The sequence below is a fragment of the Phalangium opilio genome, unplaced genomic scaffold (assembly GCF_054372755.1).
Source record: "Phalangium opilio isolate 3A_F unplaced genomic scaffold, DU_Popi_V2 ptg000217l_1, whole genome shotgun sequence".
In the NCBI taxonomy this organism is placed as follows: domain Eukaryota; kingdom Metazoa; phylum Arthropoda; class Arachnida; order Opiliones; family Phalangiidae; genus Phalangium; species Phalangium opilio.
This window is the reverse complement of record NW_028324218.1, coordinates 8,323,378-8,338,117: the sequence shown is the minus strand read 5'-3', so window position 1 is coordinate 8,338,117 and position 14,740 is coordinate 8,323,378. Positions and strand designations below refer to the sequence as shown.

Genomic DNA, 14,740 nt, shown 5'->3' with positions numbered 1-14,740 from the left:
AACCCTTAGTCCTTGCTTTAAGAGACAAGTGGAATGAGATGGCAAAATATTGTGCAGGTGGAATTTTTATTCTCTTAGCGAAACTACTAAATTCAAAGTGTCTGTGGCATATTTTCAAATTAACGTTGTCAATAAACTAGTAAGAAAAGTACCAGCGCGTGGCTACGTATTAATATAACGATATTTTTACTATTCTGTTCTAGATTTTTTCTCGTATTTATGGACATTTTTACACTAATTTCCTGAATTTTTCTCTAATCTCTTGATATTTTTATTCAAATTTCCCGATTTTTTTCCCCACTTTCCTGATTTTGTCAAATTTTCTGATTTTGTCAAATTTTCTGATTTTTTACTATAATTTCCTGATTTTTTTACTGTAATTTCCTGATTTTTTTACTATAATTTCCTGACATTTTTTGCTAAAATTTCCTAACAGTTTTACTATAATTTCCTGACATTTTTCACGAATTTCCTCACAATTTTTACTATAATTTCTTGACGTTTTCAATATAATTTCTTGACGTTTTCACTATAATTTCTTGACGTTTTCACTATAATTTCCTGACTTTTTACTATAATTTCTTGAAGTTTTCACTATAATTTCCTGACTTTTTACTATAATTTCCTATCATTATTTAAAATTTAGCCTGCTTGGAATTGAATGATCTCCTCTTTACTAACAGGGTCTATTTTTAAACTCACAAACAAAAATGTTGGTAGGTATTCCTTGATCAGTGGCATTCCGCCTACACCATGATTAAACAAAGTAAAATGAAAACGTCACAGAAACTTTAACCATAACGTATTTAATTTTGCTCAAATTACCATCGCGCGACCATTAAATTTCCTTATAAATTTTAATATACCGCTATGCTTTTAACAAGATTGCGATATTAACGGTTTTCCGTTTTGACATTTAAGCTTTAATTGATAGTATTTCTTCGTTTCTTGTTTACTAATTTATTCCACGGACGTACAATGAACTTGGATGAGTTGAATATGATGGCATTGCTCGCGTTGCATCTTAATTCACGAGATAAAATTCAAATTTCAAAAAAATTTTATCTTAAAAATTGGGGATCAATCTTAATGTCCCATCATATCCGTGATTTAAGATGTGAATTTTGAACTTTGATTTAAAAGTTCACTACTTCCCATATAATGAAAAGGAATGATAATTAAATATCAGGTTATAAGCTGAGTGCAAAGCATGGAATAAATAAGTATAATATTTACTTTAGAAATTTACTCCACCTTTTTCCCATACTTCCTCCCTCCTTTCCTCACCTTCTCCAAATTTTCTCCATTTCCTCCCCGTTTTCCCAACTTCCTTCCTCTTTTCCCCACTTTCTCCCCCTTTTCTTCACATCCTCTCCCTTTCCACCACTTCCTCCATCTTTTCCCCACTTTCTTTCCCTTTCCCCTTTTCCTCCCCATTTTCCCTACTTCCTTCCTCTTTTCCCCACTTTCTCCCCCTTTTCTCCACATCCTCTCCCCTTTCCACCACTTCCTCCATCTTTTCCCACTTTCTTTCTATTTCCCCATTTCCTCCCCGTTTTCCCCACTTTCTTCCTCTTTTCCCCACTTTCTCCCCCTTTTCTCCACATCATCCCCCTTCCTCTATCTCTTTCCCTTCTTTCCCCACTTCTTCCCTCTTTCTTCACCTCCACCCCCTTTTCATCCCCCTTTTCTCGATTTCCTCCCAGTTTCCTCACTTTCAGCCGCCTTATGCCATTATAAAATCATGTGATTCGATGTATTGCTGATCCTTGTGACCTTTGGGTCAAAACCCAATAGCTTTATTGTATTTTTCAAGCTTTAAAACTAATAAAAAAAATATGTTTGACACTTTACGTTGCTGTAATATAATTTTTCGGTAGAAAGGTTTGTTCCCAAGGGTTTTGAATACTGATGACGTAAAGGAAGGTGGTAGGAGACGTTCCACAAAAGACCTAATAATGGACACTTAAAGAGGATTATTCGCTTATGCTACGATTACATTCTGCTAGGTGTTTTTGAGTGTCAGAAATAATTATTAATACTTAGTAAAGCTGTTTGTTATTATTAACTTTCATATCTAACCACTTATTACTTAGTTCCACTACGGGCGACGAAGCTATACTTAGTTAATAACCATAAATAATCCCTCGTATTTTTGCCCACTTATTCAATCGAAACAATTTAAGATTTCATCTCTGACGCCTGCTGTAATACATGGTTTTATTTCCGTAGCTCTGAGGAATTATTTTCTTCGCGGACTGGGTCGTGAAAGTGCTAACAGTCAGTTGCATTCCCAATTTGCGTGGGATATAGGGCCTAAGCCTACTGTCACTTGTCAAAACCGGAGGTTTGCCAACGGATTATCCGTTCCTAAGACGTCTGAGCTCTGAGTGTGTTGCTAAAAGGAACTTGTTGACGTATTCAAGATTTTGTCCAGACCCTTCACTAAAATATGGGAGTCCAAATGGTATAAATACTGACCAGGTCCATTTGGGAACTCACACATCTCGACACAGTTTCGTTGCAAATACATCGGCTCCAACAGCATCTAGTAAAAGTGAGTATAAGGATTTTTCAATGCATTACTAAGGATTTGGCATAGACTTTAAGTTGGTTAAGAGTTTCGTTCGATAAGCGCATGAAGTCTTCTCGATATCTTACAGCAACTTGTATTTTTTATCGGCTATAAGTTGACCGTCAAAATTCCCCATAGATAAAGATCACCTTAAATAAATTCGTATGAGTGCAAGAGTACACTGAAGTATTTTTGTGTATTTCGCCATTGAAACACAAAAATATTTATCAGTGTAGATCCGACAAGAGACTTACTGATAGCTATTTCTATAATTTACTACACTCGGGTTTGCAGTTCAGTCTGTACTAAGCCTTTGACAGCGCCTCACCAGGCGTCGCTTTACGGGACTCTATGACGTTTCCAATACGTCAAGCAATACAAGCTCATAGCAGCCAGTGACAAACTTACGGAACCTATATCTTATGTTCTTATGTTTACATAGATATTACAGTCTGGGAAATAGCACACTTCCTCTGGTCCAAAACCAGTTTATTAATTGCTTGGACTAGTTTTTTAATTCAAGAAGTGGGGGTTACTGGTCCTCGGGACCAGTTTATTAATAGCGAATCTATAGGAGAACAAAGGCTGGGACCAGTTCGGAGACCAGTTTATTATTTCGGACATAGGGGGATCACTGGTCCCAAGGACTAGTTTAAAAAATATCCTTATTTCCCAGACTGGATATTAACATCATCTATTTGAGAAACGAGAACTACAATATGAAATTTTACAAATTGGGATGTGATTATGTTAGTCTAAGAACCAATGTTTTTCCGAGGCTATGGGACTTAAATTCCATTCAACCGAACAACCACATAAATGCCTCAAAACTAATAGTGCGGTATTTTTCGTCGAAACACTAATTGAAGGCATGACGAAATTAATAAGCTTCACAAACTGTATTCATGGCTTTATATTTTAAACACATTGTTCTTTAGATGGATCTATCTTTGACTATCATGAAGGTTACCAAAGCCTCCCTTCTATTAGTCGGCATCCTGACTTTTGCCAAATTTGATACAATCAAGGTCGAAGGTCGCAGCATGGAAACGAGACAAGTTAGGTTGTGTGGATCGGATCTGTCTAGCGCTTTGTCCATATCGTGCGGAGGAAAATACTACCAGCATAAAAACAAACGCAACTTGGGTAAGAAAACTTTTATCTACTTTATTAAAAGGCATTCCATAAAGGGTGGAAATTTTGAGTCAAAAATATTCTCTGACATTTTAAGCTAAGGACCAATGTTTTCAAGTTATGGTTTGAGGGTGCTTTATTGATGAGCCCTTAATTCGAATAGCAATGTTTTTGGGTTTCATCAGGGAGAGATTTAATTTTAGAAGTAGGAATGGAGAACAGAGTAATGGTATGAGCGCGCGTCAGGGTCCCGGGCCCCCTTACACGGGACGAAGGGGTATGAAAGAAGAGGCGGGTCATAGAGCAGAGGTAGAAAGGAATTACGTATTTTTGCCATCCCCGTCAGCAACGTCATCAAAACGTAGTTAAAGTGAGCCAATAAGGTAATTTCGTTACGTGTTGGTGGGAGGGGCTCTATATTGGGCTATGAGCGGAACTGAAGTAAGCACTAACCGTTCTCATTCCTACTTCTAAAATTAAATCTATCCCTTGTTTCATACATAAAATACTTCAATCATAACGTGTGCAAATTCTCATAAATTATTTTCGAATCAAATTCAGCCGTGTACTTCGGTCTAACCACCTTTTTCGAAATACTCTGACTACTTATATCTGACTAACACACACATAAATAACTTCTAAATGTAAATTTGTTTTTCCCAAATTCAGTTATTGACTTTGAAAACGAAGAACTCAAACCAGAGCTACCCCAAGGTTTGGAGGCACTCTTTGCGAATCGTCAGTCCGCCATGACCTTCGCCAAACGAAGCCAGAAATTCAACCTCGAGCCTTTCGTCCCTTCTCGCGAATCCAGAGGAGTCTGGGAAGAGTGCTGCCAGGTACCCTGTGACATGCAAACGCTGTATTCTTACTGCGCTTAGTGAAAAGTAAATAGTAAAAATGTATTTTGTAACGAATCTGTTCAAGCATAATAAATTGGCTTTATGTTGAAAGTACAATAAATAAACCGTAATCCTTATTCAATTTAAAATGATTACATACCTGATGATACGTCATCTTAATTTCATCCCAAAAAGCTAAATATAACCAGGGATAGATGTAATTTTAAAAGTAGGAATGGAGAACGGTTAGTATTTACATCAGTCCGACTCATAGACCAGTATAGAGCCCCTCCCTCCAAACGTAGCACTTTCGGCTCACTCTGAACCGTTAATGTCTCTTCATTACAGAAACTTCCTATACTTCGTATAATGCAAGAGACTTACTGATATCTAGTTCGAGAACGACGCGAGGACTGACTACACACGGTTTTGCAGTCCATCTTCCAATTTAGTCTGTACTAAGCCTTTGACAGCTCCTCACCTGGCGTCGCTTTAGGATAATCTATGACGTTCCACGTACGTCACTTCATTACAAGCTCTTAGTAACCAGTGACAAACTTGTGGAACATGTCTTATGAACTATGTACATAAGTTAACAGTAATCTTCTAGCTAGATTTTATATTAAAAGTCCTTAAAACTACTGGTTTTTAAAAGAGCTTCTCATAAATTTTAAGGTGTATCATTTATTAAAAGTCAATTAAAATTTGCGTGTAATCTTACCAGTAGACAATATTCAAGAAGGTCTTCTTCTTTTTAGGCATAATGTTATGTAAGCAATGCTTTTCCTTTAATGGTAATATTTAAGTATACATTTATATGTTCAAAAAAGTTTTTTTTTGTTTTGAAAAATACATAATTATATCTTTGGGGAAAAAATAACAATCATCCGTTTATTTTTCTTCTGCAACCACACTCGCCAATGGGTCTCCTGCCGCAACTCAAAAAACAACAAAAGGCCTCTGGCGTGGGTTCGGAACACTGGTAACCTTTACAGTGTGCATATTCTCGGCAAGCGCAAACACAAACAACTGTAGGTTTATCATCTTCATCATCTTCGTAGTAGTCAGAGCATTCACGCACAGTTTGTGGCGGACAAATTGTGCTGTTATAGCTGCTACTTGCAGCAAAATGGCTGTTATAGCTGCTACTTGCAGCAAAATCTATGTGAAATAAATATTTTAAAAATCAAACTGTGCATGCTTATCATTCGATTGTCCATAAGTTAAAGGAAAGAATTTAAGAGTAAATCCAAGAATCTAGATCTTTTCTAACATAAATGTATAATATTCTGAAAAGTTTTAAGGTCCATTCAGACTGCAGTATAATCTAACCTTCCCCTCGGTCACCTCGCTAATTTCATTCCCCTGCTACGTGAGAGCAGACAACTTCATGAAACGAGTCGCGTAGTCATTTTGAGTAAAGAGTTAAATACAATTACAGACAAGAACCCTAAAATTTTTAATATCGTCTAATCACTCAACCACGAATGAGTAAAGCCAGAAGGGAATAAGAGAGAAGGGAGACATTAGAGCCTGCTTTGGTAACGAGAGTCCGACCAACCTCAAGAAAGCCGCGAAAACTTTGCGCAAGTACACAGCAAATATAGTTCTTTAAGTTCTCCGCGGTATCAGGCGGCCTATTTGTCTTAGGGCTGTCGATGTTTCGTTCTTGTGTAATTATAACCTGAAGTATGTATTTTATTGAAACTAATTTTTATTTTTTAATATTAATTCAGAATAATTATCTGATTTTGGTATGTTCTCAATTCCCGTGTATCTAAATTAGTTGCACAGCTTGATTTCGTTTATCAACATGAAATTCGGCCATTTTTATCTCCTTCAATGTAAAGTTGTAAACAAAACTACTTTTTATTCGTCAACCGAGACGTCACCTTCTTATGTGACCAATCAGTGAAGGGTAGTTGATTTGAGGTTAGTAATACTGTTCTTACGAGTGTAAAGCATAATGGAGATATAAAGTGTGCCCCTTCTATCTTATTCCCTTCTGGTAAAGCTAAAGAAAAGGTGCTTACGAAGTGCTGCCATCTCTACTCACTGCCCAGCGAAACTGATAATTTTCAAACTAAACCCGCGAGAATTTTAAGTAGCCGTTGACACGAGTCTATTAAAAGGGAGCTAAGCAACTTCACCGACGTGAACGTAAGATTTTAGTTTAGTTTGAATGGCCCTTAGAATCAGAAACCAAGTTTTTGAAATTGGTTACGCTTATTTATCTCAATATATAAAGTAAATTTAATTAAGTACCTTGAACCTGGTTAAAAACCAGAAATAATTTATTAATCTTTGCATTTAAAAATTTATTGAAAGAAATTACTTACACTTAATTTACATGATTGAAATTAAAATTCAATTTAAACTTACCGGCGATCGCAAAGACGATGCAGCAAATAGCAATGATACTATTGAAATATTTCATGATCAAGGCAGTACTCTTAACACAAATTAGCTGAGAATTCAAATGAAATTTGAGAAGATTTTGGCGATACGTGTTCGAAACTGGGGCTTTTAAAGGTATCTGCCTTTTGTTTTAAGACCATAAATTTTCTATTGTGTTGAATACAATTGATAATTGTTCTAAACATTCTATATTATCGTAGTAATGTACATTTTATATTATATAAATGATCGATTCAAAAACTGCAATAAAAAGTGTATGACACGGTTTTAAGGAAATAAAATGAAAATTCTGTTTTGATAATTGGCAGTTAAGATAAATTGTTATTAGATCCTCAAAAATAATAAAAAAAAAACATTATAATTTTCTCATTTTATTGTTGATATTTTTGTGAATGGACATATTTATAATCAAAGACGTTGCATTTTGCCTTGAAATACAGAATGATTAGGCCCATTTAGACCAGACTGATATCTTTCTGTCACGTCGATGAAGTCGCTGAAGTAGACAAATCATACTAATAAAAGATTGGCGGGTTTAGCTTGAAATTTTCAGTTTGGTCAGGCAGTGTAGAGATTGCATAATCTCGTTGGCCAATTTTCTCCAGCCATAGCTCACTCATTGACGGATAATTGCATCCCATATTTGTAAGTTTCTTTGTCACGGCATGGACAAACAATACTAAATTATCAGTCAGTCGGTAACGATGGAATTTTGGTAAGTAATGTGGAAGAAAACAGAAAAGAAAGATAACATTATAATACCCTAAAAGAAAGGCCTGTAAAATAAAAAATATTAAAAACTAAATGATTTCTTAATTACCAAATAATTAGCTTTTTTTCTTTTTTTCTTTTTTTTTTGGAGGGTTTCAATGCGAGTGGGTCAGTGGACCTTGGCAAGGATGTGATTATACAGGTTTCTGTACGTGTGTAAGCAGAGGAAGAATTGAGGTTTACTTGGGAGGTGACGGACGGGGTGTGGGGGTCAAGTCACCTCCGGCGGACACGGGGCAGTCGGCACCTGTAGGGTAGGATCGCCGACATGTGCCTTATTCCCTCAAACTTTGTCGCCCAGAAGCTTGGCTTACAGGAGTGCGCCACACTCCCGGCTTAATTAGCAATTAATAGTTCTTAAAAACGAGGACTACTTTGAAGCCATAAGTTTAGTAGTAGCGTCTGCTAAACCTACGGGATTGGATGAATTCTCACAGGCTGTGAGATTTAAGGGAAAGGTAGTTTCGCTTTAGCAGACGCCACTAAACCAATGACGGTACAGAAGGCCAGGTTTTTAATAATAAGAGATAATTTAGTTTTTAATATTTTTTATTTTACATTCAGAAAAGGGCCATTTTTAAGGTATAATGTTATAATATCTGAAATTTTCCTTTGTAATATTCAAGTTTCAATTTATAAGTTCATAACTGTTTTTTTATTGCGAAAAATACATAATCATAGCCCTGAAAAAAATAACAATCATCCGTTTATTTTTTCTCTGCAACTGCACCTGCCAACCTTTTTCAAGTTGCAACTGGTAAAACAGCAATAGGGCTCTGGGTATTTTGGGTAGGGACATTCGTAACCTTCACACTGTTTAGCAACATCGCAACTGCAAAAGCACCTTGGTGGAATACGTTTAGAGCCGTACTGAATGCACATACGCTTAGCATTTGGCGGGCAAATTGTGGTATTGTAGCTTGTTGCAAAATCTATATGAAATAAATCATTTTAAAATATAACAGTGATTTTCATTTGATTGACCATAAGTTAATGGAAAGAATTTAAGTATTGTAACCAGGAATCTTGAACGAAAATGCCTAATATTGCTGTCCTTTTAAGGCCCATTCAGACTATAAGTAAAATCTTACCTTCCTGTCGGTACGTTAAGACGTGAGAGAGCAGACAACTTAATAAAATGAGTCGCGTTTGTTGTGATTTTTGAATAGTAAAATAGCCGAATCCAAAATGACAAATACCGCCATTCCGCGAATAATCCTAAAATATTTCATATATCGTCCGCTAAAGCGTAGGTCTCTCGATCACGCGTCAGTAAGGCACGATCGAGTACGCCATGACTAAGAAAAGGCGCTAACGAGGTGGTGCCATCTCGACATCACTGTAAGACGAAACTGAAAATTTTCAAACTAAACCCGCCAGTATTTTGCGTAATCGTTGACACGTGTCTAATTTAACAAGCAAAGCGACTTGCCCGACGAGAAGGAAAGATTTTAATCTCCTCTGACTGTCCTTAAGACATGGACGAAGGATGCGCGTGAAAAACATTCGACGCTCAACAGGATGTGCAACTCCCTATACTAAAAAGTAGACAAGTCGATACTAGCGCCGCCTGGCTACCAGCGCTGGAAACCCTAGCGGAAAAAATAAAAAATACTGGACATAAGAAAAAAAACCACTGTTTTGCTTCTAGCAGACGACGTTAAGGAAAAAAATCGACGGTAGCGCGTGTTTTTTTCTTATGTCCAGTATTTTTTATTTTTCCCGCGAGGGTTTCCAGCGCTGGTAGCCAGGCGGCGCTAGTATCGACTTGTCTACTTTTTAGTATAGGGAGTTGCACATCCTGTAGAGCGTCGAATGTTTTTCACGCGCATCCTTCGTCCATGCTTAAGATCCCGAAAGTAATTTTTCAAAACAGTTACGCGTATTAATTTACCGTTATATTAAAACTATTTAAAAACAAAATGTAATTAAGAACTCTTCGCGTTTAAAAGATCAATTAGAAGAATTTGCTTGTTTCAGATAATTATAAACCATAGAATACTTAGTTCCATTTAAACTTACCGGCGATCGCAAGAACGATGCAGCAAATTGCAACGAAATTCAATAAGATCTTCATTATGGAAAGAAATAACCAAATCAACCACGAATCAAACTTTAAATGCTGATATGTATAATTTCAGAAGCTTATATAGACCGAGTTGCGAGTTATTAAAACCAACTTTCAAGATATACTACGACCCTCGAATAATTTATAGATTGAATTATGTCGTATTGAAAATAAGGTTATATCTTTCAATTAAAATTATTAGCGTATTAAATTTTTATTTCAATAAGATGTAAGTCATAGTAATTATTGAGTGTAAATTATTCTCTTAAACACTAAAACTCATAAATTTCATACATAAGGACTAAAATTTTATTTATTATACGAAAATTATTATGGTAGATGGAATTATGTCGTATTGAAAATAAGGCTATAGAGTTTAATTAAAATTAATAGAGTTTAAATTAAAATTATTAGCGTGTTAAATTATGATTTCAATAAGATGCAAGTCATAATAATTATTGACGACTCGAAGTGAGTGTAAATTATTCTCTTAAACACTAAAACTCATAAATTTCATACATATGGACTAAAATTTTATTTATTATATGAAAATTATTATGTTATTGTCAATTTAACGATTTATCAAATTTGATTTAGATATGTGGACTCATATTGTGAGTTGTAGCATAGTTTAGTCATAAGTTTATAAGATATGTTCCATAAGGCCTTTTTTCTGAATATTAATTTAAAAATATCAAGAAAAAGTTGAGTTGTAACATTTTAGCTTAAAAGAAAGGCCTTTTTTCTGAATATCAAATTAAAAATATTAAAAAAATAATTGATTTCTTATTACAAAATAATTAACATTTAATTATTCTTAGAAGTGAGGACTACTGTGCCGCCATTTGTTTCGTGGCATGTGCTAAACCTAACCTCTTACGCCACTAAACAATGGCGGCGCAGTAGTCCTCGTTTTAAGATTAATCAAATGCTAATTATTTTGTAATGAGGGCTCATTTATTTTTTTTAAATATTGTTTTTTTTTTGTTTGGAAAAATGCGTTTTTTAAGTAATAATGTTATGTTACCAGAACTTTTCCTTAAATTGTAATATTTAAGATTACATTTATATGTTCAAAATTGTATTCTTTATTTAATAATAAGAGATAATTTAGTTTTTAATATTTTTTATTTTACATTCAGAAAAGGGTCGTTTTTTAAGGTATGATGTTATAATATCTGAAATTTTCCTTTGTAATATTTAAGTTTAAATTTATTAGTTCATAACTGTTTTTTTTTATTACGAAAAATACATAATCACTTCCTTAAAAAAATAACAATCATCCGTTTATTTTTTTCCTGCATTCGCACTTGCCAACGTTTGTCATGTGGCAAGATATAAAACAGCAATAGGGCTGCTGCAAGGAGGTGTCACATTCGTAACCTTCACAATTTCTATAAGCAGTGCAACTGCATTGGCATACTTTTCTAGGGTTAGGATTGCGAGATCTATAAGTTGACTTGCATTCTCGAACAGTTTTTGGCGGGCAAATTGTGTATTGTAGCTTGCCGCAAAATCTATGTATAACAAATAATTGAAAATTCGAACTGTGTTTTTCATAAGTTAAAGGAAGGAATTCTAGAGGGCCGATAGGCCCTTCTAGATAAGAACCCACACCCTCCCGTAATGTTAAAGAAATAATTCACAGATTTTAGGCTTAGCGTCCCATAGAAAAAGCATGGGATTTTTGGTGGTCCACTCCATCGAATAACTCAGAAACTACTGCGAAGTTAAGGTTCGGAACACTTTTGAATTATCAAGCAGCTATTGAATGTTGAACTTCTGAAGTTTGATTAAGAACAATTAATTCTAAGTATTTTATTTTAATTAATTTATAAATCATGGTTAAACCGTTACATATATTACACTGTTTGCATAGCATTTTGTTCAGCCTCCATCGGGTTTGTGGCGCATAGGATAACTCGTCTGCCTATGGAGCAGAAGATTGCAGTTTCGAGTCCTGGCGAGCTCGGTGTTTATTTTTACAGATCTTCTATAGTCCTGGTCCATATTGAAGTAACGCCGCCGATACGGCGGTCGCTCATTTTCGGCGGCGAAACCTAGCGCCATTTTCGGAGGTGCAATGCTGCCAGACACATTTCCCTAGTATTTTTTGGACTGATTGTCGTCGGCTGCTATTCATTCCGTATTTGGACACAGAACATCCCTAAAGGTTAATTTTTGTTCACGGAAACTTTAATTGGCTTAATTTCAATACTATTTAATTAAATTGGAAACCTCAATTTCTAAATGTGGAACAAAATATAGTAAAAAATTAAAGAATAAGGCTAGGACGCTGCCATTTTATAACTGTGCCCTGCAGTTCTCTCAATTATGAAGCAGACGATAATCAGTTACCAAAACCACGGCCCACCCGCTCACGGACTTGATCGAGTTAGCTATGCGAATAAAAATCCCTCTCTCCGTAAATGGCGGCCGATCACGTGATTTTATTTTTCCCGCGGAAAACGCCGCGAGATTCTTGAGAACTATGCGGCGCTCAAATGGACCAATACTATTCAACATAAATGAAAAAATCCTATAAATACAATGTTTGGATAATTTTTTTGTTACGGAGTACGGGCTTGTGGCCTAATGGATAACGCGTTTGCATTCGATGTAAAACATTGCAGGTTCGAGTCTTGGAAAGCGCGTTGTCTATTTTTGATGAAGATTTTTAGTATATATAAGGGAAAATTCTTAGATAACAAACTTTCAATGAAATGTGCGCGTGCTGGCGCGTGGTTTAGAAATAAATATTTTTTTAAATCTATACCAAAAGGTCAACTAAACTTAATTGAGTCACCAACCGCCTTTTTACATGAAATAAGTTACCACCCGCCTATCTATGGTGAATTAATTTACCACCCACCTACCACTGCCAACTCTAATACTAGGCCTTGAAATGTACGACAGAAGCATTTTTTATGTGACATTTTGAATTTGCGCTTAGTAACCGTTAGATGGCTCTTTTCTGAGGCGAATTTTCGCGATGACGAAATTAAATTCGTACTGCGCAGTCTCGCATGACGTCACGTCTTTCGCTTATGGCGGACCAGGGTGGGAAATAAAGATTTTTTTGAACTACTAAATAACCTGGCCCATGACCATTGACCAGGGCACATCGTCTGCTAAATTAGAGAAGTGGGTACAGGCTAGGAAATAAGACAGGTTTACAGGTCAAATACCAGTTTATTAATAGCTTGGACCACTTTTTTTATTCAAAACGTGAGGGTCACTGGTCCCAATGACTAGTTTATTAATTCCTACTTTTTTTAAAAATTGATATGGGCACCTCTTTAATTATTTTCATTTTAACATAAATTTCGACTCCATGAGTCCAGTTGTGTATACAAGCTGAGAGAGATTTTTTAGAAGAGAGAACGACCACAAGTCCTGGGACCAGTAGAAAAATAAAAAGGGGAAGGGTCACCGGTCCCGGGACCAGTTTCATATTTAAGACATCAGGGGTCACTGGTCCGGAGGACTAGTTCAGAAATAAACCTTATTTCCAAGCCTGAGTGGGTAATTAAAATATCGGAGTTTATAATGTCTGTGACCAAATTCAGCTGTCAAAGAAACCTCCTCCTACCTCTCCTAAGCTCGCTCATTGGTCAATCCAAATCAAACTTAAGGCATTTCATTGGCAGTGGCAGTTTTTGGGAAAAACTTAAGGGCTGTGATAGGTTGAAATTTCCATGCAGACGCCATTGACACGTGTCAAAACGTACACCAAATTTAAACTAGTATTTTTCGAACTCGGAAACCGTTCAGCATCATGAACCGGTTTATTGACCGGTTTTTTGCTTTCTTTTTCGAGCCGAACTTAGCAGATTACACTTCGTCGTTGCTATCAATTTCCCATAGTTTTGAATTTGCCGCCAGTTTAAAACCTCAGAAAAGCGACATCTAGCGCCATTTGTGAAATCCTAACTGCCACCCCCTTTTTATTCCTATCGCAAGGCCTAGTATTAGAGAAGGCAGTGGCTTGGGCAAACCAAGTCTTTTTTATATAATATCTGTTCCTTCAGCCTTAATTTGTATTAATCTATTATAAAAATAATAATATGCTTGTAAAACGTCATTAATTCGATGTTCCAGTAAGATGTTCGTGAGCATATTGGCTCACTCCAAGTGCCTCTCATTATTTTATGGGAAAGATTAAGTTTTTTGGCAGGGGAGTGGTAAATTAATTCACAATTGGTAGGTGCACTGCCTTCTCTAATACTAGGCCTTGCGATAGGAATAAAAAGGGGGTGGCAGTTAGGATTTCACAAATGGCGCTAGATGTCGCTTTTCTGAGGTTTTAAACTGGCGGCAAATTCAAAACTATGGGAAATTGATAGCAACGACGAAGTGTAATCTGCTAAGTTCGGCTCGAAAAAGAAAGCAAAAAACCGGTCAATAAACCGGTTCATGATGCTGAACGGTTTCCGAGTTCGAAAAATACTAGTTTAAATTTGGTGTACGTTTTGACACGTGTCAATGGCGTCTGCATGGAAATTTCAACCTATCACAGCCCTTAAGTTTTTCCCAAAAACTGCCACTGCCAATGAAATGCCTTAAGTTTGATTTGGATTGACCAATGAGCGAGCTTAGGAGAGGTAGGAGGAGGTTTCTTTGACAGCTGAATTTGGTCACAGACATTATAAACTCCGATATTTTAATTACCCACTCAGGCTTGGAAATAAGGTTTATTTCTGAACTAGTCCTCCGGACCAGTGACCCCTGATGTCTTAAATATGAAACTGGTCCCGGGACCGGTGACCCTTCCCCTTTTTATTTTTCTACTGGTCCCAGGACTTGTGGTCGTTCTCTCTTCTAAAAAATCTCTCTCAGCTTGTATACACAACTGGACTCATGGAGTCGAAATTTATGTTAAAATGAAAATAATTAAAGAGGTGCCCATATCAATTTTTAAAAAAAGTAGGA

General features: G+C 36.1%; 2 protein-coding genes and 1 long non-coding RNA gene across 5 annotated transcripts in view; 1 reads left to right on the top strand and 2 right to left on the bottom strand.

Annotated features, from left to right (window-relative positions):
- The window catches only part of LOC149616086 (uncharacterized), a 105,407-nt gene extending 98,193 nt beyond the window's left edge, over window positions 1-7,214 (bottom strand). The window contains exon 1 of the long non-coding RNA XR_016375792.1: window positions 6,934-7,214. This is a non-coding gene — a long non-coding RNA (uncharacterized LOC149616086). The remainder of the gene's footprint in view (window positions 1-6,933) is intronic.
- LOC149616087 (insulin-like) lies at window positions 2,103-4,666 on the top strand. Its single transcript, XM_089856961.1, has 3 exons — window positions 2,103-2,557; window positions 3,514-3,721; window positions 4,379-4,666. The coding sequence occupies exons 2-3, from the start codon at window positions 3,514-3,516 to the stop codon at window positions 4,588-4,590; spliced, it is 420 nt and encodes a 139-aa protein (XP_089713087.1). The 5' UTR covers window positions 2,103-2,557; the 3' UTR covers window positions 4,591-4,666.
- Window positions 7,215-8,277: 1,063 nt separating the features above from the next.
- Window positions 8,278-14,740, bottom strand: part of LOC149616083 (uncharacterized) — a 28,610-nt gene continuing 22,147 nt past the window's right edge. The window contains exons 1-2 of one of the 3 annotated variants that reach the window (XR_016375783.1): window positions 8,759-8,900; window positions 8,278-8,672 (exon numbers count right to left, since the gene is read on the bottom strand). Coding sequence is in view for 2 of the 3 variants with exons in the window: in XM_089856330.1 (XP_089712456.1) it covers window positions 8,440-8,672; window positions 9,763-9,817 (288 nt within the window). In the remaining variant the exon portion in view is untranslated. Of the gene's footprint in view, window positions 8,673-8,758; window positions 8,901-9,762; window positions 11,042-14,740 lie in introns of those variants that run through there. The other 2 variants (XM_089856330.1, XM_089856329.1) reach the window with 2 other exon arrangements.